Genomic DNA, 15022 nt, shown 5'->3' on the forward strand with positions numbered 1-15022 from the left:
GCTTTTAACTAACTGGACACTGAGAGCCACTTCTCCAGGGCCTCACGAGTCAACTCAAAGTTGGCTAAGCAGAGACCAACTCCTTTGGGCAAACCTGGTAGAATCCAGTAGTACAGGCATCTTGTCTCAGACGCTGGATGAAGAAAGATCAACTGCCATTTCCTTCTCTGACAGGCGAGTGAGGAGGAATCTTACAGTCAGCTTTGAAAGGAGTTCGCGTGCTGTCCTGCCTGGGGTGCAGGACAGGGGCCGCTGTGGACCCTCAGAGCGCCAGCTGAAGTTTGCTCATGTTCCTCTGGTGCATGTTGTGATGGCGGACTAACTCGTCTGACCGGGCAAACTTTTTCTGACAACTGGGCCACCGACAGCTGAAGGGCTTCTCACCTGTTGACACAATGGCCAGTCAGAGACACTTGCCGTGGAGAGACGGAGCTGCAAGTTCAACTACCAAAGGCCTGAGTTAAATCATCGCAAGGCACCCACTCCAGATTCCCTCTAGCTATTTGCCTAAGCTCACACACCTAGTTCATCTCACAAGGCGGCCCTGACCTGGCAGCATCTCTGGGGCCTCAAGGATTAAAATGCTGTGACAATTACAAAATGTCACTAAGTCAGAAGACTTGGGAAATGGGAGAGACGGAGCGAATCTAGGTAATGGAAATGACTGGGCACTTCGTATTTAATCAAGGGGGGAAAACACTTGGTAAAACAAGACCGCTGTCATTAGACAGTTTTGTGAATTGTGTAAACGCTTCCCGTTTGCTGTTTAAGGAGGGGACTGAGCTTAACTGGAAGGCAAGGGCCTTAGGATCATCACGTAGGATACTGTTAATGGACTGCCACCCAGTAGCATAGCTGCAACTATAGCTTTAACATCTCTGTCTGTATACATATTCTGGATGGGCTGGGCGTTTTAAATAAATCACTGACATCAGTACACATGGTATTTGCTTCTTTTACTTTAAAGGGTTATTTAGAGAGTAATACCCATTATAAAAAAGATTTGAGGTGAGCCATGGTTTCGAGATTTTTTTAAAAGCCTGCCAAAAAATCGAGGCTTCTCCATCTAAGGAGGCCTCAGAAGTTTCTTCCAAGTCTCATTTTGGATGGGAAAGATAATTAGTATTTCTGAATGCCTATCTAGGTACTAAGCTCTGTGCTTGGTTATCATATTTCTATATATATATACACACACATATATAAAATTATATATATTAATTATACATAATATATATAATTTCATGTACTCTTTCCAACAACCTGTAAGGTAAGCATTATTATCCCCATTCTACAGATGAGGCTAGAACCTCAGGTGAATGCAGACACAGGCAGGACTTCTTAAACCTAGGTCTGTCTGATTCCAAATCCAGGTCTGTCTGTAGGACACACTTTGTTGCATCACACTTCCTGGGCCTCGGCATAATGGAAATACAGCTATGGCTTTATCCTAAGTAAAAACATCACAGGAGTCACTTCTTCCACCTGAGGAGGTTCTCAGGATATAGCTAGTTCTTCTCTGAGAAATACTGGATGGGACAAGCACTGAGAAATATCCCACGGGAGGCACTGTCCCCCGGTCAGAACTGGAGGCTAATCAACTATAGCTCCCAGTTAGATATTAAACAGTCTGCTGGTGACATAGGTCATTTTGTACATGTACGGATATGCATGAGGTGGGGCGCAGGGTACCAGGGATGATAACCCTTCCCCACCAAATTATGAGCTCAGGACTAAGGCAAAGAAGCGACATTAAAGGTACTCGAGTCAGGGAATGAGCTGTCCATCCCACTGACTCTGGGGCTCAGGTACTCTGACTATCTGCAAGTACAGCCTGCTGGGGCTGAGAATCCAGGACTGCATGGAGGAATCACGGCTCACACTTCCCTTGCCTCCCACTCACTGTCCCTCTGCCCTTCCTGATCTGGCTCCTGTCCCCTGCTCCCACTGCCAGCCATGCTGTCAAAGGTCACCTCCTAATGGACAAATCCTAACCTCTTCTCCTGTTGGTCATCATCCTCCTCAAACTCTCAAGGGAACTCAACTCTGCTGACCAGGGGGCCTCCTCCTGATTCTCTCTCCTCCCTGGGCCACAAGGTGAACACAGACTCTTTCCTCAGTAAAGAAGCAGTGGGTAGGTGGGCTGGGAAGAGACAGAACTGGGGTTGCTACTTACTAGCTTTGGGACTTTAAACAAAGTTATTTCATCATTATGTGCCTCAGTCTTCTCATCTGTAAAACGGGGATGAAATGTTACCTATCCTACTTTTCTTCCAAGGATGTTGTGAAGATAAAATGAGATAACCTAAGCATTGGTCCTCCCTCTAAAGCTAGGAAATACACATCAAAGATGGTGCTATTTCCATTATGAATCACACCAGCCTTGTGGAGAAGCAAAAACTTTCAGCAGCTGTGAATAAATGTCTTTTCTCTCTCTATTCCTTTTGTTTGTTTAATTTTTACTTTTTGGCCATGCAGCATGTGGGATCTTAGTTCCCTGACCAGGGACTGAACCTGTGCTCCCTGCATTGAAAATACTGAGTCTTAACCACTGGGCCAGAGGGAAGGAGGGAGTCCCTCCCTCTATTCTACTATGAAGGAAATAATACCCACACACCAATATGAGTCTGGCAGAAACCATGACTGCTCCTGGGGCATTAACTTTTAGCAGAGCAAAGATTCAGGTCTCTGAAAACAGTGTTATAAAATGCAAACTTTCAGGAGTACAAGTGGTTGGCTTGTAGAATTTCTGCTATTTTCCTCCAAGGTTGATTATCCTATCAAACTGAGCGATAAAGATTTGATGCAACAAACTGGGAACAGCAGGGACTTAGCTTATCTCTTTACTTCATTCTGGACACTCCTGAAAACAGTTCTTTTCACATCTCTTCTGATCCATACCTCCCAACCCCATTCCTTCTTAAACAATGTTATTATTTAAAGACAGCCATGCACTGTTCTCTCTCCTGAATCTAAAGCTGTTTAGAACGTTTCCACTCATCTTTTCCAATCTCTCACATCACAAGCAACTCCATTCAACAGTAGTTTAAAAAAATAAAGAAAAATAAATGTGAAGAAAAGTTTACGCACTTGTTTTACCTGTATGAGTCCTGGTGTGGGTCTTCAGGTGGTCGGAACGGGAGAACTTTCGCTGACAAGTTTTACACTGGAATGGTTTCACACCTAAACGGACAGAGAAGGTCTAGCCGCGGCCCTAACCATGTGGGGGCATAGCAAGGCCCACAAGGCCTGCTTCCCGGTGGCCTGAGGAGTTGGGCATTTCCAGCCATACCTGCAGTGTCTGGCTCGCCCTCGGATTTCCCCAACACCCCAGGCCCAGCAGGAGCCACCTAATGCCGCACAGTAATCCTTGAAGACCTGTTGTCTTGGGAACAACTATTGCTTAACCACAAGTGTCCAGCTTCTCAGAGAAGTTTCAGCTGTGTCTGAGACTGAAAAAGTGAATCACACCCTACAGATGGGCCTTTGCTCTCCACCCACCCGTGTTCTTTACTGACACTCAGTGTATCATCAGCAAATTGCTAGTGGGAGTATCATGACTCTGTGGTTTTCAGGGGAAATATGGGGCATTTCCTTTTCTTTTCTTTCTTTCTTTTTTTTTTTTTAAGAGAAGGTAAATCCCCAGCAGGGAAAATTATTGGAGAAACTTTAAAAATGGCTGACCCTCTCACACCCATATTGAACAATAAAAAGAATCACAAAATCAACCATGATCCAAGGGAACATACTGCCAGCAATGAGAAGGGAGCCTACAAACCTGTGTGTCTCCTCTGGTGTCTTTTGAGCTGGTCTGAACGAGAAAACCTTCGTTCACAGTCCTTGAAGTCACACTGGTATGGTTTCTCACCTTGGGGAAGACACGTATTCCATTGGAAAATGATTTTGTAAATAAAGATCTCATTAGAGGCAATTTCTCTTACCGGGACTGAAAGGATCCCAAAATGCTGAAAGGCACTTGGGTGGAAGGTTTCAGGGATATGCTGTCAACCTTAGGGGGCTTCCCAGGTTGCTCTAGCAGTAAGGAACTGGCCTGCTAATGCAGGAGATGTTAAGAGATGCAGGTTCAATCCCTGAGTCGGGAAGATGCTCTGGAGAAGGGCATGGCAACCCATTCCAATATCTTGCCTGGAGAATTCCCAAGGACGGAGGAGCCTGACGGGCTATCATCCTTAGGGTCACAGAGTCAGACACAACTGAAGTGATTTAGCATGCAAGCATGCCAAACCACAGGGTTAGGAGGAAGTCCCACCTACATACACACATTCATGGGCAGGAGGCGCAGAATCAGGGGCTGGGTGAATAAGGCTGAGTTGGAAGCGAAGGGAATTCGGGTTCTGGAGTTTGACACAGTGGGGAATATCCAGCTCTTTCAATCTGCTGGGTGAGGTGTCGTTTCCTCAGTGTGAAACGGGGCCAATAACCTGACAGCTTCCAAGGACTTCTAAACAGATTACAACAGACCATCCACAGAAAGGGCTTAAGCCTAGGGCCTAGCACAGAGGCAGTGCTCAAAAAATACTGGCAGCTAATATTTAAACAAATAATAAACCAAAGCGGTCTTAAGTCCAAGACTTGAGTTTGTGGCAGAATTCTGGGATGGATGTCCCCTGGAGCTGGCCCCGTGGAATAAGTACTTTATGTTTTACGGCCTAAGGCTCTGGTATTCTCTGCTACTGACTTCCCATCCCTGAGTTAGGTATAAACAACTCCAGGGTTGTAAGATGCTCAAATTAAACCAGGAGCCAGAGCCTTAGAGTTCTGGGTATCCCTTTACTCGAGAGAAGACAGGAATGGGATTGCACAACCTCCTGCCTCACAGTGGAGAAGCCCTGCCCGTCTTTGCAGGAAAAAATTCAGCCAAATCCCAGGAGCTGCGCCCCCTGAGTGCACTGAGCAACCCTGGACCGTCCCACCTTCTTATGAGAATTCTGAGTCACCAGCATTCTGGGATGGAGAGCAAGCCATCCCAGGATCAGTTGGCTCTTTCTGTTGTCGGGCAGTTCCTGGTTACCTTTCCAGCCGTAAGACCACCTCTGCTTCCCTAATTCATCTATATTCCTGCTCTACAGAGCTCACCATTCCTGAACCCTGCCTTGTACTTCGCTCACACTGAACACCCTCCATCCCTATCTCCAGATCCCTAACCCATCATAAACTCTATGGCACGTCCCTCTCAAATGCTGTTTCCTCTGCGATGCCTTCTTGGAAGCCTCCTGTTCACTTAGAAAACCTTTCCTTCCCTCATTACAGAATGGCTGACATGGGGCCTTGTCAGATCCACCGTCTGCCAGACTGGAAAATCCTGAGAGCAGGAAGCTTTCCTCAACTTTCTGTTGATATCCAGCCCAGTGCCTTAACTTCAGCTCTTCAAGCTGGAAAAGCAACACTTCTTTCTGTCCAGTCTCGTCTTTTTTCTGCCTTTCTGCTTCTGCTCATCCTTTACCTTCTCTGCCCGACCCTGCCTACCCTTTATTGGTTAACCCAAGCCCTTCCTTCTCCAAGAAACAAATGATGCTCACTCAAAACAATACCCTCTGAATGAATCTTCTCAGAGCCTCCAGATTCACTCAGTCATCACACATTCTCTCCTCCCTTTTCATTTTTTTTTATGTCTTGCCTCCAAAACACACCATCGACTCTTTGAGCAAAGGGCTTGTGACTTGGAGTTAAAAGGCATGAGTTTGAGTCTTCCCTATATCCTACCCACCAGATAATTGTTTTCTGTGTGAGAATAAAATGAAATAATGAATGTAGAGAATTTGGCCCATGGAAAGTATTTAATAAAAGGTTCTTAACATAATAGTCTGTACTATTATTAGGAATAGATACAAAAAGATGGCACTCTTTCAAGAAGGGGACGTCAGTGATGTTAAATACCCTTCCCTCCTCGTCTTCTGCAAGAAGAGTTTCTTAAAGGTTCCAGCAGGTCTGAGGGTCATGGCTATATTTCTTACTGCCTTCCCTTTCCCCAGACATCTAACCCTTACTGTTTTCTAAGTGCCTCTTTTCCATTATAATTTCTACAACCATACTGCCTTCAATGTATTCTCTTTTATTTGTCTAGGCAGAATTTCGGAGAAGGCAACGGCACCCCACTGCAGTACTTTTGCCTGGAAAATCCCATGGACAGAGGAGCCTGGTAGGCTGCAGTCCATGGGGCTGCTAGAGTCGGACATGACTGAGCGACTTTACTTTCACTTTTCACTTTCATGCATTGGAGAAGGAAATGGCAACCCACTCCAGTGTTCTTGCCTGGAGAATCCCAGGGATGGGGGAGCCTGGTGGGCTGCCGTCTATGGGGTCGCTCAGAGTCGGACACGACTGAAGCGACTTAGCAGCAGCAGGCAGAATTTTACTTTATCATTTTCCTTATAATCAGATACTTTTCAAATGATCTCATTTGGGGAAATACATAACAACACAACATGCAACTTCTCATCTTCAGCTTAAAGCAGGTGGTCGACTGAGTGTAAACTCAGGTCTATGCCGGAACTGTAGCCTTCAGACACAATGGCTTAGCAAAGACCAGTGGTCTAAAGAGATCTGAACCCAGCTCATTTTCTTCTTCAGCTTCCCCAAAGAAAAGTCTGCAGTAACAATAAAACAGTGAAAGTGAAAGTCACTCAGTCGTGTCTGACTCTTTGTTACCCCTTGGACTATACAGTCCACAGAATTCTCCAGGCCAGAATACTGGAGTGGGTAGCCAGTATTCTTCTCCAGGGGATCTTCCCAAGCCAGGGATTGAACCCAGGTCTCCCACATTGCAGGTGGATTCTTTACCAGCTGAGCCACAAGGGAAGCCCAAGAATACTGGAGTGGGTAGCCTATCCCTTCTCCACCGGATCTTCCCAAGCCAGGAATCAAACCGGTGTCTCCTGCATTGCAACCAGTTCTTTTACCAACTGATCTATGAGGGAAGCAATAATAAACAATAATGGTACTTAAAACAAAGAAGTTACCTTAAATCGTGGGGAAAAAATGGTACCAGCTCCCCAGTAGGAAAGCCTGTGCTTTGCCCTAATTTCCTGTCGGGAAACTCAGTCACATTCCCATCTAGTGCCCACAAGGCCAACCAAGAACAGACATTTGTGAAACCGATATTCACATGCACTGTGGCCAACAACCAAACGTGGCCAGTGCTCTCCCAGAGGCAGACCCTGTAATCTATGGGAAAATCCAGTTTTCTTTAAAACATCTTCAAAAATCATCTTTTTTGGGGGGGTTGAAAACAAAAATTAAACCTAGAAGCCATTTTCCCATTCTTACCTAGTTGGTTATTACTAACCCAAGCAGTTAAGCTCTTCTTTGGACCATCTCATCCTAAGTCTCCAGAATGACCTTGCATATCAAGTTCCTAGAATCATCTGACTAACCAAGCCCCCAGGCTAGTTCCTCTCCCTTAAGAGATGCTAATACTATTGTAAAACTAATAAGAGCATTTATTCAGACTTACTGACACAGGGAACTGTAAGAGATGGTTCATCTCTCTAATTCCTTTCATTCAATTTGATTTTAGAAGTTAATCTAGTCTCAACAATTGTATAAAGGAGGCTATCATCTCCATTTTCCATGTAAGGCAGATGAAGTTTGAAGAGTGGTTAGTAACTTGCTCAAGGTAACACCACCTGGTAGTGAAACCAGACTTCAAGCCAGGTCTCTAATTCTGTGAAATGCTTTACCTACGCTGCTGCTGCTGCTGCTGCTGCTGCTAAGTCACTTCAGTCATGTCAGACTCTGTGCGACCCCACAGACGGCAGCCCACCAGGCTCCCCCGTCCCTGGGATTCTCCAGGCAAGGACACTGGAGTGGGTTGCCATTTCCTTCTCCAGTGCATGAAAGTGAACAGTGAAAGTGAAGTCACTGAGTCGTGTCCGACTCTCAGCGACCCCGTGGACCGCAGCCCACCAGGCTCCTCCGTCCCTGGGGTTCTCCAGGCCAGAGGGCTGGAGGGGGGTGCCATCTACTACTCTGCTCTTCCCTTTTTTAATAAAGGATAGAACTTCAGGATACAAAACGGCCTGGCAGCCTTTTTCCATCACTTGAAAGTACTGCCTACTCTGGATTCCAGAAATCACCTGTGTCCTGGCAGTGACAGCTGGAAGCAGGGGCTCCTAAGCCGCCCCTGAGCCACCGGAACCAAGGCTGGACGGTGAATGCACTTACCGGTGTGCTTCCGGCTGTGCATCTGTAAGTGGGACAGCTTAAAATATCTCTTATTGCAGCCTGGGTAAGCACACATGAAGGGGCGTTTCTCACTGGTCTCAGATGCCGATCGGACAAGAGTCGGGGCCACTCCAGGCACACGCCGCACATCCTGCAAGCAGAGCGTAAGATAAACAGAGGCTTTAAGCCACATGTGAACATTCGCATTGATCCCAAGGAAAGTGAGCTTTGAAGTATTCCCAGAGGAGGGATAGTGGATGTGATGCCTGAAACCACTCCCCACCACACCTGAGGTGCTCAAAGCAGACATCGCTAGTGGATGACAGAGCAGCACATTCAACAGTGCATTGCCCTAAGATCATCACTGCTGATCAACCAGAACCGGGACCTGAGATGAAGTCAGTCTTAGGGCTGCTGATCCGGAGCATCGGGAAAAGAAATGCTGCACACTGGGAGAGCTCCCAATCTTTCCTGTCTCTCAGCTTCTCATCTTGAAGCAGAGGTCTGGAAGTTAAAGCCCCAGGTTCTATTCTATTCCCTTCCCCTCGGACACCAGGCCACATGACCTTGGGCCCTATCTGCAATGGGTTGGGAACTCCTTATTAGAGAAAAATGAGCCCCCAACTGAGCAACCTTCCACGTGTGAGTCAATGACAAGGAAAAAGAATACATCCTGGGAGGTGAGGGCTCTGTCTGTGAAGGGAGCTGAAACCACAGGAAGCTCACAGTGTTGCCAGCATGATCCTTTACTAGAGACACCAGGAAGCACTGTGTGTCTGCCCTCTGCCCACTCTCTGTCCATCGCAGGGCATTCTGTGGATCACCTTTATCCTGGAGGAGTGTGTGTGCATGGTTGGTCCTCCATGAGAAGAAGCTAGAGGGCAACAGTGAGGCAGATGCCCCTTAGGCTCCGGGGACCAGTGAGTCATAAACAAAAGCAACGCAAGTGCCTGAGGGACCACTGAAGCCTCCTCGTCCTCACACAGAGGTGCAAAGTCAGGGCCCGAGAGCACATCCACAGTTTGTCTTAAGACCCGGGACCACTTCTAAGCTTACCCACACCTGCCCTGGGCACTTCCCATACCACCCACCAGCATATGTTCAAGTTCTTATTTCACCTCTTGCTGCGCAAATCTTTTTTGAAGTAAACATACAGTAGTACCATATGGCTCTACTACTGATGGGCCCCAGTGTCTTAAGGCAAAAGATGCAATAAGTTTAAATGAGGAGCCAGCTGTGTCTGATTGGTCCACTCTGGAAGAAAACGAACACAGACCTCGACAGAAAGTCTGATAAACTGGGCTTGGTGAAAAGGAAGGGAAAAGGAGTTTCGTACAGTTCCTTTAATTCACCCCAGAGGCAGCGCACAGGGCAACAGGGAATAAAACAGAGTTGTCAGTGTCAGCCAGTCCTGGTGGAGAAGCCTGACATTACTTGTCTGACTTCCATCAGATGTCCCATATTTCCGTCACCCCCACCTTTATTCTCACCACTGGAAGGCTTTGGATGAGGGGACATGCTGTTCTATTTTCATGATGCCTCTGGAAACATTCTTCAGAACATCTCAGAGCACTTGCTCCACACATCACGTGGGAACTTGGCCCACACACAACTTATTTCTAACGTGCTGGCTACTCTGGAGAAAGTATCTCAGCCGTTACTCATGTTGTTGCAACCACAGAGTCACATGCCAAAGGCACAAACACAAACCCTTGGTAACTGTGCGTGGTTCTGAACGCACAAAAGAGGCTCTGGGAGATGGCCTTCCGTCCAGTTTCCATTTTACTTTCCTTTCCTCACTCTCGCTTAGTAAAGACAGTCTACCTTTGGGCACTTGCCCGTGCAGAACAAGTCTTAGAAGTCTAGAGTCCAGGTCATTAATTCAAGCTCATTTAGCCCCAACATAAGATGTGCATAGCCTACCCTAGAGAAGGTGAATTAAACAGTGAAGGAGGAAAGAAGGGAATTCTGCAGAAAGCACCCTGGTCTGAGTGAGGTGGCTGCATCCACACTGGCCTCTGGAAAGGAGAAGACCCCTCAGCCTGCCCCAGTGGAAGAGGGCGCATCTCTGCTGACACAGCAGCCTATGGTTAGGAACAGACTTGCCAGGGCCAAACGGCCAGCAGCGAGGACGTGAGAGGCTGTTGGGAAGAAAAGAGGCAGCCGGAGCCCCGTGTACTCGCCTGAATGCCCCTGAAGACGCCGTGGGTGTGTATCCTGTACTGGGCACCACAGAGGATGGGCGTGGTATGGTTGTCACTCTCGTACCCCGTGCCGTGGCTGCAAACACAGAGGAGGGAGAACAGGACTCAGGCTGGTTCACAGGCACACTTCAGGGCAATGCGCCTCTGCAGTGAGACGAATGTCCTTTCAGAGCTCTCGGGACACCTCGGTTGGCTTCTGCCTCCCTCCACTGGGGCTACCCTAGAAGCAGCACTTTGTGAAAGGCAGAGCTGCTCAATCCTCGGGTGACCCCCACGCAGTCCCGTACCCTCACACTCTCCAGGGCACACCATCTGGGTCCATGTCTCTCTCAGACAAGCCAGGGAAAAGTCACAGTGGCAGGAGTTCATTCCCAGCAAGTTGTTTACCATCAAGACAGCAGGGCTGACAGCTGTGAATATCTCAGGAATGAGCAGATGCCTCAAATTTCACGTTGAATGCAAGGGATTTTTTGTCGGCACCTCATGACTCAGTTTTTACCAGATAGCACCAAGAAAGCGATGACGCTTACAAGAATAGAGGTCGCATCCTTAGAAGCAGGGATTACACATCTGGGGCTCTGCTCCACTTCAACTGCAGATCAGGTTTCCAGATCAAAACTTAACTCTTTGGAGCCAAGCCAGATCCTAGGTGGACACTTCCTCCAGCATTAGACTGACCAGTCCCCGAGCCAGAGCTCAGTTAGCCTTGGACTAACTAGCGAGAGCTGAGGGATGGAGAAGGCTGGAAAGAACACTTTGCAAGGGGTGGATGTTCTGCTCTAAAAATATTCTCTCCTTTGGGTAACAGCTGATCTCTGTTCTTCAGTTGTTTTACTTCCAAATGAGGCCAAGTGGACTTCCCTAGGAGTCCAGTGCTTAAGACGAAGGAGGAGTGGGTTTGATCCCTGGTTGGGGATCTAAGCTCCCGCATGGCCGCAGGGTGCGGTCAAAGATTACAAAAACTACAACCACCACCACCAAATAGGACTGGGTGAGAACTGCAACCCACAGGGCAGCACGCTATAATCGCAGCTCGACTCACCGTGGGCAGCTTTACGAAGCCTCTGTAAACTGGTGACACTGCTTTGAACCACGTCTGGCAGTTCCTCAAAAGCTTAGATGGAAAGTTACCATGTGACCCAGAAATTCCACGTCCAGGTGTATTCCCAGGAGAAATGAAAATATATTTCCCCACAGAAATTTGTAGCCATTAGCAGCATTACTCGTAATAGCCAAAAATGAGAATCAGCCCAAACGTCTGTCACCTGATGGTGGATAAACAAAATATGGCATATTCCTAAAGTGGAATGTTATTTGAGGATAAAAGGAATGAAATACGTGATAATGAAGTACATGACAAACCTTGAAAACATTATGCTAAGAGAAAGAAGTCAGTCACAAAGGACCGCCTGCTCTTTACAAGAAACGTCCAGAAGAGGCAAATTTATAGAGATAGACAGTAGATAGGTGGTCGATTGCCAAGGACTGAGGATTTTGAGGGGAAATGGAGAGTGATTGGTAAAGTGAAACTGAAAGTCACTCAGTTGTGTCTGACTCTTATAATCCACAGAATTCTCCAGGCCACAACACTGGAGTAGGTAGCCTTTCCCTTCTCCAGGGGATCTTCCCAAAGCCAGGGATCAAACCCAGGTCTCCCGCATTGCAGGCAGATTCTTTACCAATTGAGCCACAAGGGAAGCCCACGAATACTGGAATGGGTAGCCTATCCCTTTTCCAGTGGATGTCCCCGACCCAGGAATCGAACCAGAGTCTCCTGCATTGCAGGCAGGTTCTTTACCAACTAAGCTATCAGGGAAGCCCGTGATTGTTAAAAATGTCCTCCAATTGTGGTACTGGTCATACAAGTCTGTGAATATACTAAAACCCCTGAATTGTGCACTGCAAATGGGTGAACGGTACACTATGGAAATACATAAAGCTCTTAAAAAATGAAGGTGGGGGAAAGGATAAACTGGGAGACAGACTGACATACACACATTACCAAATATAAAATAGACAATAAGACCTGCTAGGAACTCTGTATTCTGTAATGGCCTAATGGGAAAAGAATCTAAGAAGAGTAGATGCATGTGCATGTGTAACTGATACACCATGCTATACAGCAGAAAGTAACGTGAGATTGTCAATCAACCACACGCTTAATAAAAAAGTGACTGTGCCAAAAAAGAATTAAATCGCAAGCATTTATTTTTTTAAAAATTACCTCTGGGGACTGGGGTCCATGCATTTTTTTAAGCCTCTGGGTGAAGGTTAACTGTCAGGACTGAGAGCTCCCACCCTCTGCCTCTGTTATTCTAGAGAGTCCCAGGGGCCCGATATAGGAGGCACGTAGCCCACTCCATCCAAGGCTGGCTCAACTCCCACTCACCCAGGGGAGAGACTTCCTAGAAGGGAAGAGTGTCAGGATGACGCACACGTCCACACACTCTGTGGCCACAGCAGCTGTAGCATTTCACCTCTGGTTCTGGCTCCAGGCTTTCTAGAAAGAACTGCCTGTCTCCTTCTTACAAAGTGACGAGAGCAGCTGGGGGCAGTGGGTGGCAGTTCTGCTCCCTCTAACCTCCTACACCTCATCTCCACACCCTTCAGGTGATTTTTGACATATCTGGGGGGGGGGGAAATGTCCCAAAGAGCCAGGGTCAGATACACAAAACTAGGAGGAAAGGCCAAACTCAGGTAGTGTCTGCCTTTTGGAACTTTAGAACGTGTTCGCCAAAAGAAAAAGGTCCCGTCTGGCCTCTTTACAATTGCATTCTATCGACAGTGGGGAAGGGAGAGCTGATGAGAATGCTGATATGGCAGCAGAAAGAGGACAGACAGAACAGGAATGGTGCTACCAGAACATTCTGCCTCCCAGGCTGCCTTTGCTTGGTTCGGCCTTCTGCACGGAGCCCAGATGTGACATACATATTTTCTAGGGCTCAGGGACCCAACAATAGAAGTCTGTATTATTCTCAAGTTCCAGTGTCAAAGGGGAAGGCCTTCTCTGGTGGCTCAGTGGTGAAGAACCCACCTGCCAATGCAGAAGACCTGGGTTCGATCCCTGGGTTGGGCAGATCCCCTGGAGGAGGAAATGGCAACCCACTCCAGTGTTCTTGCCTGGGAAATCCCATGGACAGAGGAGCCTGGCAGGCTACAGTCCGAGAGGTCGCAAAAGAGTCGGATACGACTGAGCAGCTAAACAACAATAACAAATCAAATGGGAAGAACCTGGAGTCTCCGGTCTCAGCAGCTCATCTCTGGATGTTACCTGGATTCCTGGAGGTGAGAAATATGGGAAACCGACTTTTCTCAGCCTACTTGTCCCAGGAAATGAAATGTTGCCCCACTCAAATGGGATGCCATGATCCTCACAACCAGATGCAACCAACCAACAAAGCAGCAAGACTGTACCCGCCAAGTGTGTCACTGGATTCTTCCAGCACGTCCGTGAACAAGAAAAACAGCCAGGTCCGTTCTCATTGGCTCCATAAAACAAACACACCAATGCAGTTCCACCTGGTGGAAACTATGCCACCTCACACTCTTTCTAGCCTGGTCCACCCAGAACACTGAGTTCAACTCGTGGGCATTCAGCTTAGCAATGACTCTCTCCAGGTAAGAAAACCAAAGCCAGTTGAGGGGCTTGAACCATAGATTAATAGAGGCAGAAAAGTCATCTGTTCCGACTTCCTCCAGCTCATCTTTACCAGCAGGACAACATGACTGGGGACTAGTTTTTAAGGCAGCCCACTCCACTGGGTGTTCTTCCTGACCCAGGGACGGAACCTGGGTATCATGCGTTGCGGGCTGATTCTTTACTGTCTGAGCCACCAGGGAAGTCTAACTGTTGGGAAAGGCCTTTCCAAACTGGGCATAAATCTGCCTCTTTTATGTCTCCTAGAGAACCAGAGTATTACTATTTTACAGCCATCTGGGTGTGTCTCCTCCACTGTACCGTAAACACAGCCTTGAAAACAGAGACCAAGCTGCTCCTTTCTGCACCTCTCAACTTTGACTCAAGTAAGGTGCACAGTCTAAAACAGTTCCCTAAGATGGGCCGAATCCAACTCCTCTTCCACATGACAATCCTTCAGATATCTGAAGACAGCTCTCCAGACTACAGACCTGGGGCTCTCTCAACTATAACAACGTGAACTGGCATCTAATTCCCATGCCATCCAGAACATCCTCTTCTTCATCACATTCATCTTGTTAGGTCTCTCTCAAAGAGTAGGCTTAGTTCCGGAGAACTGTTATTTATATAAGGGAGTGAAGGGAGAATCACGGAAGTCTTTAGAATCACAGAAGTAACAAACACCTAACAATGGAGAGAAATGCCTCACCCAAAGAAATTTCATTCCAAAATTTTTTTAAGTCAATATGCTAGTCAATACGATGCATTATGCCCACCAGCTGCCAGGGCTCAATCCCTGGGTAGAGGGTCTGGGGCTTCCCCTCTCAACCTGGAGAAAGCATTGCTGCTAACACACGTAAGAGCACATTCTCTCTTAGCACTCAAGTCACGGCGATCTTCTTCAGTCAAAAGAAATCCCCGACTCCCACCCTAGCATGTACCACAGTTAAACCAGGCATTCCAACCTTGAACCTGAAGGCATGATTTTTGTTTTTTATTG

The 15022-nt window shown here is 47.4% G+C and overlaps 1 protein-coding gene across 1 annotated transcript in view; it reads right to left on the bottom strand.

Moving 5' to 3' along the window:
- Positions 1–318: 318 nt before the first annotated feature.
- WT1 (WT1 transcription factor) overlaps positions 319–15022 on the bottom strand; it is a 48121-nt gene continuing 33417 nt past the window's right edge. Inside the window, exons 6-11 of the mRNA XM_052652870.1 lie at positions 10365–10461; positions 8182–8332; positions 3776–3865; positions 3097–3180; positions 2174–2229; positions 319–384 (exon numbers count right to left, since the gene is read on the bottom strand). Coding sequence (XP_052508830.1) covers positions 319–384; positions 2174–2229; positions 3097–3180; positions 3776–3865; positions 8182–8332; positions 10365–10461 — 544 coding nt within the window. The remainder of the gene's footprint in view (positions 385–2173; positions 2230–3096; positions 3181–3775; positions 3866–8181; positions 8333–10364; positions 10462–15022) is intronic.

Source organism: Budorcas taxicolor, chromosome 15, assembly GCF_023091745.1.
Source record: "Budorcas taxicolor isolate Tak-1 chromosome 15, Takin1.1, whole genome shotgun sequence".
Taxonomy (NCBI): domain Eukaryota; kingdom Metazoa; phylum Chordata; class Mammalia; order Artiodactyla; family Bovidae; genus Budorcas; species Budorcas taxicolor.